The 16,579-nt window shown below is 39.7% G+C and overlaps 1 protein-coding gene across 3 annotated transcripts; it reads right to left on the reverse strand.

The window, feature by feature from the left end:
- slc24a1 (solute carrier family 24 member 1) lies at window positions 1–6,137 on the reverse strand. 3 transcript variants are annotated; one of them, XM_030731387.1, is made up of 9 exons: window positions 4,954–6,137; window positions 4,003–4,062; window positions 3,592–3,694; window positions 2,350–2,430; window positions 1,691–1,845; window positions 1,330–1,581; window positions 1,154–1,243; window positions 870–1,036; window positions 1–736 (listed from the first exon to the last, which is right to left on the reverse strand). In XM_030731387.1, exons 1-9 carry the CDS (start codon window positions 5,992–5,994, stop codon window positions 487–489), a joined length of 2,199 nt encoding a protein of 732 aa, XP_030587247.1. In that variant the 5' UTR covers window positions 5,995–6,137; the 3' UTR covers window positions 1–486. The 3 variants fall into 3 exon arrangements, with proteins under 3 accessions (XP_030587247.1, XP_030587248.1, XP_030587245.1); XM_030731388.1 differs by having other exon boundaries at window positions 1,757–1,845; window positions 3,586–3,694; XM_030731385.1 differs by having other exon boundaries at window positions 3,586–3,694.
- Between the last annotated feature and the right edge of the window lie 10,442 nt (window positions 6,138–16,579).

A 16,579-nucleotide genomic window follows, 5' to 3' on the forward strand; every position in this document is an offset into this window, starting at 1 on the left:
TCATGTTTGATTGATTTATTTATTTTCAAGATTGAGTGCAAAGAGTGATGATTTTTGAAAAAAAAAAAGAAGTTAAAGCAAGCTCTATCAAGGTCTCTATCATGAATCTTACAAAATTTCTCCAGAATGTGCACATAAGCGAGACTTTTACTTGCATTTCATAGACAGTGTTGTGTAAAAAAAAAACAAACAAGAAAACAAAACCCAAAAACATTAATATTAGTTAGTCGTCTTATACTGTAAAATCTACACTGTATTAGATAGTAGTCATGCATCTCATAATGTACTGTAAAAACAAATTTAAAAGCTGCCATCATTACTAAAAGTGAGTATCAGGTTCTAGAAAATGCTTTATTGTTGCTGACATCCCAGACATTTAACTGGTAACAATGCAGAGCACGTAGCTTTCTGAATGTTTCCTATAGATTTCCTGATCTATGCTCATGAGATCTGTACATGTACGGGTTAACAGTTCAGTAGAAAGAATTAGATGGAAACGGGACAGATGATGATACGATCCTCCAGCATAACGCTGAGCACCAAGAAGATAAAGTAGAGGAGAAACATGGTGAAACCCAGCACCTTATTCATCTTCCATTTACAAGAGGCAATGGAGATGATGACAAAGAGGAGCATGAGGAAGAGCAACACAATGGCACAAAAGAGCCCGTTGCTGCTGACGGCCACTGGACCAAAACTATGGATGGCTGAGTACAGGAGCCAAGGGACTGGTAGGCTTTTGAGTAAAATGATAATGACAAACAACAAAAAAAGGAAGAGAAAGAAGTTATTAAATTTTGTGTTCTGTAGCTTTTTTCATTTCTTTTTTTTTTTTTCAAATCATGACACATCAAGCTATAGAAGCTCACCCCACAGTGATGTCAAAGATGTTACTGCCCACAGAGCTAGACACAGCCATGTCCCCCAGGCCTTTACGAGCCACGATCACACTGGTAATGAGGTCAGGGATGGAGGTCCCCGCAGCCAGGATAGTCAGGCCCATGATCTCCTCTGAGATGCCGATAGTCTCACCCACCTAGGAAGATGTATATCGACATCCAGATTTATTGGTGCTCAGCTTTTAGTTCACACAAATTTTTACAGGGATACTTTCAGGAAACAAAGCAGAGCACATGTCTCTAAAGTAACTGACCTGATGGGCCCACCACACCATGAGGTATGAGAAGATGGCAATCCACAGAATAGAGCCCAGGAAGGTGACCACAAAGAATTTTCTAGATTTCTATAGGACAAAGTGGGTGATGTAAAAGAAAAATGCAGTAGGATTTAAGTTATCACAGATATCTGAAATATTCTGGTATCTCTCACCGGGTTGCGAACATCAGGAATGGTGAGCCACAGAGGGAAAACTATTGGCAACAGGAAGAGGTAGGTGGCTTGCTTTCGTCGCGTATCGGGCCATTCTAAAGACAGAGGGTCATCTTCTTTTTCCTCTTCTTCCTCATCTTCATCCTCCTCCTCATCCTCCTCATCTTCGCTGGACTCATCACTTTCATCGCTATCCTCTTCATCAGAGTCGTCAGAGTCTCCTGACCCATCGTCTTTTGCTGGCACATCTTCCTGAAGTAGGAAAGATATTACAGTGAAGAAAAAAAGAATAAAAGCAAAGGCTAAATTATCCTAAAGAAGCTGGTGCCCAGAAGTTGTAGCTCTGTGCATTGGCGCTTACATAGACAGGTATCAAAGACTGACTTCTGGACTTTTTGAAAGCCACCAGGACATGGTTGGAGAGTACCTTCTTGTCCTCTGGATGCTCCTTCTTTTCTGCTTCTGCAGCTGGGGTTGGTTCTGGCTCTTTGGTCTGCTCAGTTTTCCCCCCGCCATCTGCGAAAGGAATCTCAAAGAGTTTGTTCATTTCCTGTGAGTCTCTTACTCATTCAGCTATCTGCCAGTCTTTAATTTCATTAAAGACTTCAGGACTGGTTACATGAAGAATTGCAGTGAATTTAATTGAACTCACTCACTGTCTTCATGATTTTTTTTCATGCTCTTTTATGCACTTTAGGGTTAGTACTGATTAGATGCTGTTATCATACAGTATATTGCATGAAATTTGCTATGTTCCTTGTTTTTAACTACCATGCGCTAAATGCTTCTAAGCCATATGCTAAAAATATTGCTACAATGGGAAGCAGTTATGCTATTATGGTAGATAGCCATCTACTTTTCGTTAAACAAAAGAACCCCTTTACTTTATTTGTTGAGACATTTTGCTCATGTGATTTTAATGCTTTGCAGCCCAGATGAAGATGAGCAACTGTCAGTCTCTGTTTTATGAACAAATTCTGCACCTGATCGGTGCACAACCCTCATATGCTTCCATGTTACCTTCATTTTTCTCTTGTGTTTTGCTGTCTGATTTCCTTCTTGCCACATTGTTCAAAATCTCAGCTTTCTCCTTAAATTTCCCTACAAACACAGAAACAAGCAAAACAAAATTAGAATAATGGATGTCAAAGGGATCCCCCTAAACACACTACAATGTGCTTTTAATTTAGCTGTGTTATGAGTGTATTGCTGCTCCATTAGTCAAGAAATCCTAAAAAGATCCTGATTAACTTGTAATCATAAATCTATAAATAAATCTACTTTATATTGACTACTGCTATATGATAATTTAACACTTAATTGGAATTTAATTGTTATTTCCTGAAGTGGGAGGAGCTACTGCCTGTATAGGCAGGTGCTGATGGGCCACAATGCCTGTACTGTCAGGGGCCCTGTTGAAACGGGGTTTAACCTGGTGCAGAAAAAAAGAAAAAAAATGTTATAAAAAGAGAGTAAATGAGCCTCCACCATTCACCTAACCATCACAATGGGATTAAAATACTAGTTAATGTTACCAGCAGTAATACAGAAAACCACAGAAAGACACTGAACCACAATGTGACCAAATGTCTCCAAAAGCATGAACCACTTGACTGTACATGAAAAAAAAAAAAGAAAAGATTGATGCAGGATTTATACAGGTTAGGTCTGATCCTGATGTTAGGCTTATTCAAATGCTTGATTACTGTGCTGCTGCAGTGCTGCTCTGACAAGCAAACCAAGACTGGTACAAGCAGGTCCAAAAACTGGGGCATAATGTAACATGGACTTTCTGCAGGTATCCAGATTTTACTGATATTATATCTACAGAATGATATAACAAGATAACCTGAGTAACTGTTTTCTCAAAAGTGAAAGCTGGATAGGAGAGCCCACCATCACCCTGTCAACCCAGTTACTTTTATGATTACCCAGCTTATAACTCACTGTAACTTCTAACTGATGTAAGAGAAAGTAAACCACTTCATCCTGCATTTACTTATTTTTTCTTAGAATGTATTGCAGTGATACCCTAGAGAGATTGTTTTTCATGTTCCCCTGTGGGCCTTCAAATGCATCCCTCTATAGACTGGGGTAGGTATTTATCTGCTTAGTATCAATCTGGACTTAGTCCTTCTGCCTTCACGTGGGACACTTTGCTAATCCTTTTTAGAATGAGAAGGACACAGTACTCAGACAGCTATTATAAAAACACCTTTCAGGGTGCACAGTTATCAGTCATCAAGCAGTACTCACCATTACCTATAGGGTCTAATGTGTGAATCATAAGTTGGAAGATGGTGTTTCTCATTGTGCTGTTGTGTAAAGAAGCAGAACTCCCCCCTCTCTGAAGGGATGGCTTCAACTGGGGAAAGAGATGGCTGAGGTCATGACAGCTACTCACTATACAGACAAGAGCAAATCACTGTTACACAAGCATGTCATGATAGATAATATTGGGTGTTTTTCTTAGCAAGTGAAGTGAGTCAGCACTTGTAGGTAGGCTTGTTAATGTAAGGATATGATGAGAAGGTCAGCAGTAAGATAAGATACAGTATAAGAAAGCATGTAGATAAATGAAGACTGTGAGTATCAAGAGTATCAAGGGTATGAGGATGTTTGGTTTTTGAGATTTTCTTCTTGCAGTTTATTGGTTGGTTAATTGATTTTTACCTTTAACCGATTCTTGTCCTCTGGTGCAGGAAGTGCATTATCCTCACCGTCCCCATTTGTCTGTGTGCAACAATGTTTTGTTCAGTGATGATCATTCAATGGTAGAGATTGAACAAAGTTAATTTTGGTTGAATTTATATTACTACTATAACGTAACACATTACTACTTCACTCATTGCACACACTGGGTGACTTGTGTGTTTTTTGTTTGTTTTTTTAATAAGATGCTGCTATGTGTCATGCACAGGATTACATGGTTTTAATGTATCCGCCATTCCCATAAAAATAAAAAAAATAATATGGAACAGTAATCATCTATGATATGAAATAGCATTTTCAACAAAGAATAACCTGCTCCTCACAAACCCCAAGTGTGAACAAACCCTTAAGGTTTAAACCTCAGTCACACATTCAGGGTTAAACACATTATAATGTGGATGCTAACAGAGCTGTAACTCCTGAAAGGATTAGTTTGTGTTGGCTGATTATCTTTGTTTTCCCAAGGCTTTTACTAGCATCAAAATCCAGTATCATTTCATGCTTTGGCATTAACATTACATTATGTTACAGGAAGGAGAAGAGGTGTCATGAAGTTTGAGTGATGAGTATTTTGGCTCCCTCATTCAGTAATACATCACACTGTATGTAAGTACAGTGAGTATGACAGAATAAAAGGCATAGTTAAACATGACTGAGTTCTGTTTTCTTTTTCTTTTTTTTTTAAATCAAGTTACCCACATGAAAAAACAAAATTAAATCTGCTTATTTGTGTCTCTCCAACAGAAAAGTATTCATCCACTACAATGGTATGCATAGCTCTAGTTTCCAGTAATACCAAATATGGGTTTTGCTAAAAATAGAGAAAACTCTTTGATATAAATACCAAACAACAGAGTCATTAATTGGTTGATGAGTAGAGCTCTGTTGAATTTTTGCTGTACGAGAGCTTACCTTGTCTGGTTCTTCTACAGCAATAACTTTGACAATGCTCTTGTGTTTGTGGAGCTGGGTCTTGAATGCTTGCTCTAATTGCACATTAAACTTCATGAAAATGACATAGAGAGTGTAACCAGCCACCAGCATCATGCTCTCCCACCACATGATGACATTATCCAGGAAGAAGATAATTAGTAAGATGAGGTCAAGTATGTAGAATGATACATCTCTGAATAGAGGCCACCAGGTAAGATGAAGAATCTCCCGAGAAAACAAAGCGCACATTCCAATCACAAACAAAATGTTAAAAACTGCGGAGCCCACAATTGTGCCAATACCAATGTTGCTGTGGGCGATGAAGACTCCTATCAAAGAGGTAAAAAGCTCAGGGGCAGAACCTCCAGCAGCCATGAAGGTGGCTCCAGCCACATCATCAGAGATTGCCAACTTGTCCGTGATTACCCCGAGGGCAGGAACAAAGAACTCATCACACACAATTGCAAGTGACACAAACATGTACATCATCCCAATAATGTGAAGGATCACCCAGCCTCGTCTACGATCTTCGATTGAAAAGATATCTTCAGGGTATTCACCCTTCATATGCGGTGCTTCACCAGGAGAAGCTGGGGGGACAGTGGTCGCAGGGGGAGCTGGTGTGGGGGTCTCCTGTGGAAGTTCAGGGGCCACATAGATGCAATGCACAAAAGTCCTATTTGTTGCTGGCAATATTGGCGATTCAGTAGTGGTAGATACTTCGGAATCTGAAGTTGTATCTGTATGATGGACCGCAGACATGTCTATAGTTGTTGTTTGATCAGTGGGCTCTAAATCATGTGCTGCAGTGAGAGGTTCCTCCAGCCCTCCAATCTCTACTGTAGGGTCCTCACCCCCCTCTGTTGAACCTTCCCCAAATTCCTCTGCAATTTGAGGCATTGCCAAAGGCTTGTACAGTCTGGCACTGATGGTCAGCTGGTAGAGGGTACAGAGGAAAACCCCAGCGAGGAGAAAAAGAACCCTGCTCAGCTGCAGTCGTTTCCTTCTTGTACAATACATTTTCCTCTAAAGCAGTGTTGCTACTGGCTAGGTTGAAATAAGCTGCATAAATGAAATTTGGTAGAGTCCAGTTCTTTCCGAAGGATACCATGAGGTGGCCTCAATGGTGTGACTCATTTCACATCCTCAAATCCATGGAATACCCAGCCTATGGTAGAATGAAGGAAGAATATGGATGAAATGGCATTAAATATATATATGTATATATATATATATATATATATATATATATATATATATATATATATATATATATATATATATATATATATATATATATATATTACAAAAGGTTGTAATGCAAAGGAGAAAGGAGCAAGACTAATTGCCTCATCGAAAGAGAATAAAAATGGTGTATTTTAATTGCACTTACCAGAGAATAACGTCATCACGAGAGCAAAAATATCCAAAAGCAGATTTCCAATGGAAATGTTGAGGAATTGGATGTTGAGGGACAAACAAAAACTGTTGCAGTGGCCAGTGTTATGTATGTAGGACACAGAACAACTCTTCACAATGGATCAGCATAATACCTAATACCTGTAGACTTCTAAGAGGATTATGTGCATTATCTCACTCTCACTTGTGAGTATACCTTAGTAATATTCAATTTAATGGAAAATAAAATCATTCATTTTGTATAATGGTATCTTGATTTCGTGGTGTTTAGAGAAAAAAAATACCTTGATCATATAATGAAACGTGTTATGCTGGTATGGCTACCTTTAAACTCCACAACAAAACATTTAAGGTGCAACTTGCATTATTGATAAAATGATGGCGTTCCTTGCAGGATTTTTGTGATGACTTTTTCCAGCACAGGAATATGAAATTTACTATTTAAACTTTCCATCACATGAGGCCTAATGTATCCAGCTGGAAGGAAATAGTAGACATATTATGGGGTATATTACCACAACACTGTTGCAAGGGCGAACGCGTTAATCTGACAACTAGCCAACCGTTGCAGTCAGACTGTCTGCAGCTTTCACTGGTGACTTGATCCGTGATATCACGTGTATGTGGTTAATGCTCCACTACTGTAGGTGAATGCATTTCTACGAGTAGCACTGGTGAATGCAGCCTCAGTCCTGACTCCTCCCACACCTGCTCCCTAATGGCTTGATAATATAATGCACCTGAAGCCTTTGTTTACGTTCCCTTTGATACGAGTTGATTGCAGTGGGTACTGCCTGTAAGGGTCATATGGATGGGAGATGGATAGTATCTCTAACACCTACATCAGGAGGTGGATGGGCCTTCCCTGCTGCTTCTCAGACACAGGTCTTGTTGGCAAGAACATGTTGCAACTACTACTGAAATCCATTACCATCAGATATAGGCAGGAGAAGACCCAACTCGCAGTCGAATTAAGGAAGTCCAGAGACCCGCTGATCAAGGGCGCAGAAGTGGTCGTCCACACAGGGCGCAGCTGGAAGGTGCAAGTAGATTTAGATCAAGCCATCAGTAGGTTGCATCATAAAGATGGCCAAGGGACATTCCAAAACTACGAGGCAGGCTGGGCTGGGGAGAACCTGTTCAGGTCTGGTCTAGAGTTACAAAAAAGCAGAGAAAGACCGTGATTGGGGAGGGTGGAATAGGAGCGCTAGCTTGTTAAGGCAGTGTCCCAGGGCAAACAAGGGGCATGGACCCAATGGGAAGACACCACAAGTCGGGTCATAAGCTGGTCAGATATCTGGCGAACCCTACATGCATGACTTAGCTTTTTAATAAGGACAGCATATGACACCCTCCCCATGCACCGAAACCTCTCCCAGTGGTTCGGAAGTGAGGCTAAGTGTCGTCTCTGCAGCAAAGACAACACAGAAGCCGAGAGCAAGGAAAACAATAGCACTACTTGCTCTGGGAAAGGGAAAATAAAATAAATAAGAGATTTGAAGGAATGTTTTTCTTACTTTGGATTGTTCAGCCTGTGTATTTACGACATCATAGAATGGAGCCTGGGTCATCAGAATCAAAACACAACACCTCAGAACACACAGTTGACTTACTTCATGAAGCACAGCAGTTAGCACAGTTGAACTTAATTTAAACTTAATTTCTCAGTGTTTACAGTGGCCTATTTTCTCGAAAAGTTGCATCAAAAACGGTTACCAAAAAATGCTCTATAAAACAATAAATATTCTTTATCCTGTGACCTCTGAGAGAAACCCAAGTGAGTCATCTGCTGTTTTTCATGCTATGGAATTTTGTGTATGTGTAATGAAACTTAAAATTTTGCCAGTGCAATAAAAATACGTAAAGTTTTTCAAATGCAAATTATTTTATTTCAAGTATTTTTGATGATGCTACTGGGACTTTATAGGTTGGCTGTGTAGTCCATCAGAGTCAATAGTTTTTTTAAAGTATGATTACAGAGGCCTGTATTCACATTTTAAGGATAAAAACACCTGTGTGTACTTTTGACTGTTGTTACATTAACAATTTTCATTTTATTGCATACATATTATGCAAATTTTATTTTACAATTACACAGAAGCAACATCTTGATGTCTTATCATCAATCAGTAGCTAGAACTAAGGATTGAATACATGCTGTAATCAACTTGATAATAACTGGGTTTATTTCATTTGTAGAGAGCTCTGGCACCACCACCAAACCCAAGTACAGCTTGGCAGAAAATTGCAAAGTGTCTACAAATAAACGGAAAGCCAGCACAAAACCAGAGTCCCCCAGAAAATGTCTGAGATGTGCCAGTGAACCCGTTGAGTTGGCAGTGGAGGCTGTGCTAGCAAAGGGGAACAAAAGGAAGGCCAGCACCCAAATAGAGACACCTAGTAAAAAGCAGAAGGTTGGACCCAGTTACACAGACTCCAATGAACCCAACAGGGCATCAAGCTGGAAAGAGGGGGACGGAACTCCATCAGAGGTAAACTGAAAGGGTAACAGACACGACTGTACAGATGTTTGTGTGTGAGCAGAGATCAGTGGCAGATCACTTCACAAGAGAGTGCTCTAAGGTTAAGCTGTGGATTTAGGGTTAAAGTTAGCTTTAGCTTGTTTTGTTTGGTCAGATTTGCAAATTCTTTATTAGGCTGCAAAGTTTTAAGCTTTCAATCAACACTTACCACATTTACCCTTAATGAATGTATTTCACTAATTGTTATCATAGTAACTTAATGCAAACAGAAATCATTTTCAAGACTCAAAAGCGTTTGCAAGAAATGGTCAATAAGGGGTGCAAATATATGCAAGCATTTTAGTAGTCAAACAATCATTCCTGAGTTGTTGCACAGTATTAGTCTCCTCCACCATGTCATGCAGCTAGTTTTAGGTTCCAGATGCTAACTGTTTCCTGCTTTGTGATACATGTGAGAAGAGGAAAACCTAATTCTCCTGAAATTATCCAAAGTTAATATGTGTAAAATGTGTATCTGTGTTTGTGTGGCCCACTTTGAGTACCTGGAGCTTGACCTGCTTGGAGAAGGAGGCTTTGGATCTGTTTATGCTGGGAGAAGAAAAGCTGATAATTTGCCAGTGAGTATAACCTACATATTTATATCTTAGTTATATATCATGGACACTGCCACCATTTCCTGTACTAACCTAAGTACTCCTGACTGACCTGTAGGTGGAAATCAAGCACATATGTAAAGAAGATGTGACTTGCCAACCAGCAGTGAGTGAGTACAGCTTTTAAAAATGCTTCTTTGCTGTTGACAAGGAAACCAAACTCAGAGAACTGAGAGCTGTGTTTAGCTCAAAACCCAAAGGAGCGGGCCCCTTGGAGCAGATTCAGCTGCACGCCTGGCTACAAAATGCAGCTCAAAGCACACCTCAGACACCTTCTGAGAGTCAATGACCTGGGCCTGGGACTATATAAGCCTGCCCGACAGAGGATTGCAAATGAGCTCCAGCTGTCTTGATGCCAGCTTTAATTTTGAGCTTTGTCTCATTTAGTTTTTATTTTATCTAATTGTTATGCTAATGGATATGAAATTGAAATGTATAACAGCTACACACTATTAAGCATTAGTAAGGTATTAATTAATATGTAATTCATCATTTACAAAGCATTACACCTCTTTAGTATGTCATTTAGAATCATGGATGTAAATGTTTAATTTCATATATAACATGTTTCATGACAGCATTTTGGATATATAAATGATTGAGGTGGCTGTAGCTCAGTAGGTAGAGCAGGTCACCTACTGATCAGAAGGTCAGCGGTTCGATTCCTGGCTACTCCAGGCTACATGCCAATGTATCCTTGGGCAAGATACTTAACCCCAAGTTGCTCTCCGACCGTCCCGTCGGAGTATGAATGTGTGTGAATGATAGTTAATTAAAGCACTTAGCTTAGTAAATATGGAAGTGCTTGTATGAATGGGAGTGCATGGGTGAATGTAAACATGTTGTAATAGCGCTTTGAGTGCTCTGACTGAGTAGAAAAGCGCTATATAAGAACTAATCCATTTACCATTTACCATTGATTAATAATTTCTAAATAAAGTATTACATCAGGTACAACACGTGTGTCAAACTCAAGGCCCACGTACCAAGGCCCGCGAGATAATTTCATATTCCTATGATTAATGGCCTGCTGGTAAATAGTGCTCCCACTACTTATACTACAAATACCACTATGCACTGCAACAGCTGCCTCGCAGGTCAGGAACTGTGTACTAACCCGTTTTCCTGCGTCAGAGTTATGTCACTGCGCCCCCCGCCTCCCTCTGAACAGCTGGGAGACAGCGGCAGGAGTCAGAAACTTTTGAATGATGTAAAACGGTCTGTCGGAATCGTTGCCATGAATAGAGCCGGCCCGAGGCATAGGCGACATATGCGGCTGCCTAGGACCCCCTGACCACCAGGGGGCCCCCAAGATCACATACATTTGTAATGAAACTTTTTTTTTTTTTTTAAAAACATGCTAGTGCACTGGTAACATTTGTCTATCCACTGGTAACATTTATCTGTGTACTGGTAACATTTATCTGTGCATTGGTAACATTTATCTGTGCATTGGTAACATTTGTCTATGCACTGATAACATTTATCTGTGTACTGGTAACATTTATCTGTGCATTGGTAACATTTATCTGTTCATTGGTAACATTTATCTGTGCACTGGTAACATTTGTCTATGCACTGATAACATTTATCTGTGTACTGGTAACATTTATCTGTGCATTGGTAACATTTATCTGTGCATTGGTAACATTTATCTGTGCACTGGTAACATTTGTCTATGCAGTGGTAACATTTATCTGTGCATTGGTAACATTTATCTGTGCACTGGTAACATTTATCTATGCATTGGTAACATTTATATGTGCATTGGTAACAATTATCTATGCACTGGTAACATTTATCTGTGCACTGGTAACATTTATCTATGCATTGGTAACATTTATGTGTGCATTGGTAACAATTATCTGTGCACTGGTAACATTTGTCTATCCACTGGTAACATTTATCTGTGTACTGGTAACATTTATCTGTGCATTGGTAACATTTATCTGTGCATTGGTAACATTTGTCTATGCACTGATAACATTTATCTGTGTACTGGTAACATTTATCTGTGCATTGGTAACATTTATCTGTGCATTGGTAACATTTATCTGTGCACTGGAAACATTTGTCTATGCAGTGGTAACATTTATCTGTGCATTGGTAACATTTATCTGTGCACTGGTAACATTTATCTATGCATTGGTAACATTTATGTGTGCATTGGTAACAATTATCTATGCACTGGTAATATTTGTCTATGCACTGGTAACAATTATCTATGGATTGGTAGCATTTGTCTATGCATTGGTAACTATGCACTGGCAACATTTATCTGTGCATTGGTAACATTTGTCTATGCACTGGTAACATTTATCTGTGCACTGGTAACATTTATCTGTGCATTGGTAACATTTATCTGTGCATTGGTAACATTTATCTGTGCACTGGTAACATTTGTCTATGCAGTGGTAACATTTATCTGTGCATTGGTAACATTTATATGTGCATTGGTAACAATTATCTATGCACTGGTAACATTTATCTGTGCACTGGTAACATTTATCTATGCATTGGTAACATTTATGTGTGCATTGGTAACAATTATCTGTGCACTGGTAACATTTGTCTATCCACTGGTAACATTTATCTGTGAAATGGTAACATTTATCTGTGCATTGGTAACATTTATCTGTGCATTGGTAACATTTGTCTATGCACTGTTAACATTTATCTGTGTACTGGTAACATTTATCTGTGCATTGGTAACATTTATCTGTGCATTGGTAACATTTATCTGTGCACTGGAAACATTTGTCTATGCAGTGGTAACATTTATCTGTGCATTGGTAACATTTATCTGTGCACTGGTAACATTTATCTATGCATTGGTAACATTTATATGTGCATTGGTAACAATTATCTATGCACTGGTAACATTTATCTGTGCACTGGTAACATTTATCTATGCATTGGTAACATTTATCTGTGCATTGGTAACAATTATCTGTGCACTGGTAACATTTGTCTATCCACTGGTAACATTTATCTGTGTACTGGTAACATTTATCTGTGCATTGGTAACATTTATCTGTGCATTGGTAACATTTGTCTATGCACTGATAACATTTATCTGTGTACTGGTAACATTTATCTGTGCATTGGTAACATTTATCTGTGCATTGGTAACATTTATCTGTGCACTGGAAACATTTGTCTATGCAGTGGTAACATTTATCTGTGCATTGGTAACATTTATCTATGCATTGGTAACATTTATGTGTGCATTGGTAACAATTATCTATGCACTGGTAATATTTGTCTGTGCACTGGTAACAATTATCTATGGATTGGTAGCATTTGTCTATGCATTGGTAACTATGCACTGGCAACATTTATCTGTGCATTGGTAACATTTGTCTATGCACTGGTAACATTTATCTGTGCACTGGTAACATTTACCTGTGCATTGGTAACATTTATCTGTGCACTGGTAACATTTGTCTATGCACTGGTAACATTTATCTGTGCATTGGTAACATTTGTCTATGCAGTGGTAACATTTATCTGTGCATTGGTAACATTTATCTGTGCACTGGTAACATTTGTCTATGCAGTGGTAACATTTATCTGTGCATTGGTAACATTTATCTGTGCACTGGTAACATTTGTCTATGCACTGGTAACATTTATCTGTGCATTGGTAACATTTATGTGTGCACTGGTAACAATTATCTATGGATTGGTAACATTTGTCTATGCATTGTAACTATGCACTGGCAACATTTATCTGTGCATTGGTAACATTTGTGCACTGGTAGCATTTGTTTATGCATTGTAACTATGCACTGGTAACATTTATCTGTGCATTGGTAACATTTATGTGTGCACTGGTAACAATTATCTATGGATTGGTAGCATTTGTCTATGCATTGTAACTATGCACTGGTAACATGTATCAGTGCACTGGTAACATTTGTCTATGCACTGGTAACATGTATCTGTGCATTGGTAACATTTATCTGTGCACTGGTAACATTTGTCTATGCACTGGTAACATTTGTCTATGCACTGGTTACAATTATCTATGGATTGGTAGCATTTGTCTATGCATTGGTAACTATGCACTGGCAACATTTATCTATGCATTGGCAACATTTATCTGTGCTCAAGCCAGTTTGCCCAGGCCTTATAAATTATAAAACATATACATATGTAAATTATACATGCAATAATATAGGGTACACAACACTATTTTTCCGAGAAACATTTGAAAACGAAGAAAGTAAAAGGTCAAATAACTTGTAGACTGGACCAGAAGTATATGATCACACACTAAAGAAAGCTGAAACAGAAACATGCATCCTGTGCAAATAATTTCATTCTTTAAAAAATATATACAAGTAATGTCAGTAATTTTGCTCAAACTGTGGTCTGATTTGCTTAATAAGTCAATCCACATATGCTGACAACTATGAAGATAGGCTACCCTATTGGAGGGTAAGTCCTGCCCCCTCTTAGCTAGCTGTTTGACCTTTGTAAGGGAAGTGAAACAGCGTGCTGCTGAGCTAGAAGCCCAAATGATGTTGGTTGGGGATAATTAACACGTTAGGCAATACTTGTTTAGCTGAGTTGAACTAGCACACTGTCATGTTCTGGGCCGTTTGTCCAGCATTTTGTGTTTTTATTCTTATGTTTCGGTTTAATGTGTTTCTTAATTTATTCATTTAGAGTCTTAACAAACTCTCATTTAGAGTTTTTTGATGTTCCATATTTGTTAGTTATAGTTATTCATAGTGTTTCTCTGTTCCCTGTGTGGTACCCCTGTGTCTGTCCTGTCATGTCATGTCTCTGCTCTTATGTGTTTTGTTGTGTTGTTTATTTCCTGTGGTGTGTGTCAAGTCTGTGTTTCTGTCTTTGTCTAGTTGCTTCCTATTTTACTTTGACCTGCATTGGGGTCCTCATCACCTTACACAGCCACACAACCAGCTCACATACCGTGACACACACCCAACTAGTCTTATAGCCATGATCTCTGTTGATGTATTAGCATGGCGGTCTCAGTGCTAATAATAATTTGCAGTATGTTTAATAGGAGTCCTAGCACATCTGCATTTAAAATTATAACTCTAGTTCTACCAAGTGAATTGATGTATGATGATGTGATGTTATTCACTCCAAGCATCAACACTGACATACAAGGACAGAACTTGTGAGTAACAGGACAAACTGGATAAATATGGATGAGTGGGAATCATTGCTGACTGCTGCAGAGGAGAAGCTTGTGACATTGTCGCTAGTGCATCTCAGAAAAATGAGTGAAGCATTAGGACTTCAGCCCAGTGATGTGGCAAGAACGTCAGTTACTGAGGAGGCTGATCCTGAGTTACTTGGAGAGGGACTATGTCACAGGTTTGGCAGATGTGGTCAGTGCTTTGGCCCCCAGTGACTTAATTGATAACTCAAAAAAAAGAGACAGATAATGCCAGTGGAGATAGTATCTCAGGGCCCAAAGAGGAGATGTGTGTACTGATAGAGCCAGTCACAGAGCATCCCCTGTCGACTGAAAACGGTACTACACATAAACCAACTTCAACTAACAGTTGTGTGTGTCTTTCTTTCTCTTTTTAAAAATTGTTTCCATTTTGTTTGTATTTTCATGGATTTTCATTTGTTTAGAGGCAATAGACACCTTTGGTTGATAACACTACACTATTGCAGGGGAGCGTACACATTGACACAACTGTAGATTTTTAAGTTAGGCTGATGATTTAGATTGTTCTCTATATTTTGTATTAAGGCCAACTTTTTAGGTAAATGTAGTATAATTTCTTGAATCTTCACCACGTCTTCCCTTAAGTAGCTCCACCCATTCAGTACTTTCAGACATTACCTTCTGCATCATACAACAACTTGTCTTTGGGGTATGGATTTAAAAAAAAAAAAAAAAAGAAAGCTTCTTTTTTTCAGTAGCCTTAATTTTAAAATATCTTTTAAAACCTCCTGGTAGGACACGCCCAGAACACCTCACACAATAGGAACCCGGGAGGCATCCTAGTCAGATACCTGAACCACCACAGACACCCCCCACAGGATACCCTGAGGGACGCAGTCAAATGCCTTCTCCAGGTCCACAAAACACATGTAGACTGGATGGACAAACTCCCATGTGTATTTGAATATACTTGAAGAGTTGGTCCAGCAATCCACCCCCACGACGAAAACCATATTGTTCCTCCTGAATCTGAGGTTCGCCTAATGGACAAATTCTCCTTTCCATCACCCTGGGATAGGCCTTCCTGGGGAGGCTGAGGAGCGTGATCCTCCTATAGTCGCTCCAGTCCCCCTTCTTGAAGATGCAAACCACCACCCCAGTCTGCCAATCCAGAGGCACCACCCCAGATCTCCACATGATGTTGCAAAGGCAACCAAGACAGGCCCATAACATCCAGAAGCTTCAGGAACCTAGTGCAAAATTCAACCACCCTAGGGGCCCTGCCACCAAGGAGTTTTTTAACTACCTCATTGACCTCTCTCCCAGCGATGGGCAAGTCATCCCCCTCATCCACAGACTCTGCTTCCACTACAGAAGGCATGTCAATGAGGGACTAAAAGTAGTTTTTCCATCGCCCAACTATATCCTCAGTTGAAATCAACAGCGCCCCACCTGCACTACACACCGTGTGAGTAGAGCACTGCTTTCCCCTCCTGAGTCGCCTGATTGTTTGCCAGAATCACTCTGAACCAGTCTGAAAATCTCTTTCTATGGCCTCTCCAAACTCCTCCACACCTGAGTTTTTAACTTAAGCCACCACCCAAGCCATGTTCCTCTTGGCCTGCTGGTACCAGTCACCTGCCTTCCCAAGTCCCATAGGCTAACCATGCCCAATAGGACTCCTTCTTCAGGTTGATGGCTCCCTTCACCTCCGGTAACCACAATCTTACTCGGGGATTCCCACTATAATGGGCATCAACCACCTTGCAGCCACAGTTCTGTCCGGCAGCCTCAACCATGGAGGTGCGGAACATGGTCCATTTAGACTCAGTGTCCTCAGCTTTCCTTGGAATGCTGTTCAAGTTCTGTCATAGATGGGAGTTGAAGATCTT

Source organism: Archocentrus centrarchus, chromosome 6, assembly GCF_007364275.1.
Source record: "Archocentrus centrarchus isolate MPI-CPG fArcCen1 chromosome 6, fArcCen1, whole genome shotgun sequence".
NCBI classification, from domain to species: domain Eukaryota; kingdom Metazoa; phylum Chordata; class Actinopteri; order Cichliformes; family Cichlidae; genus Archocentrus; species Archocentrus centrarchus.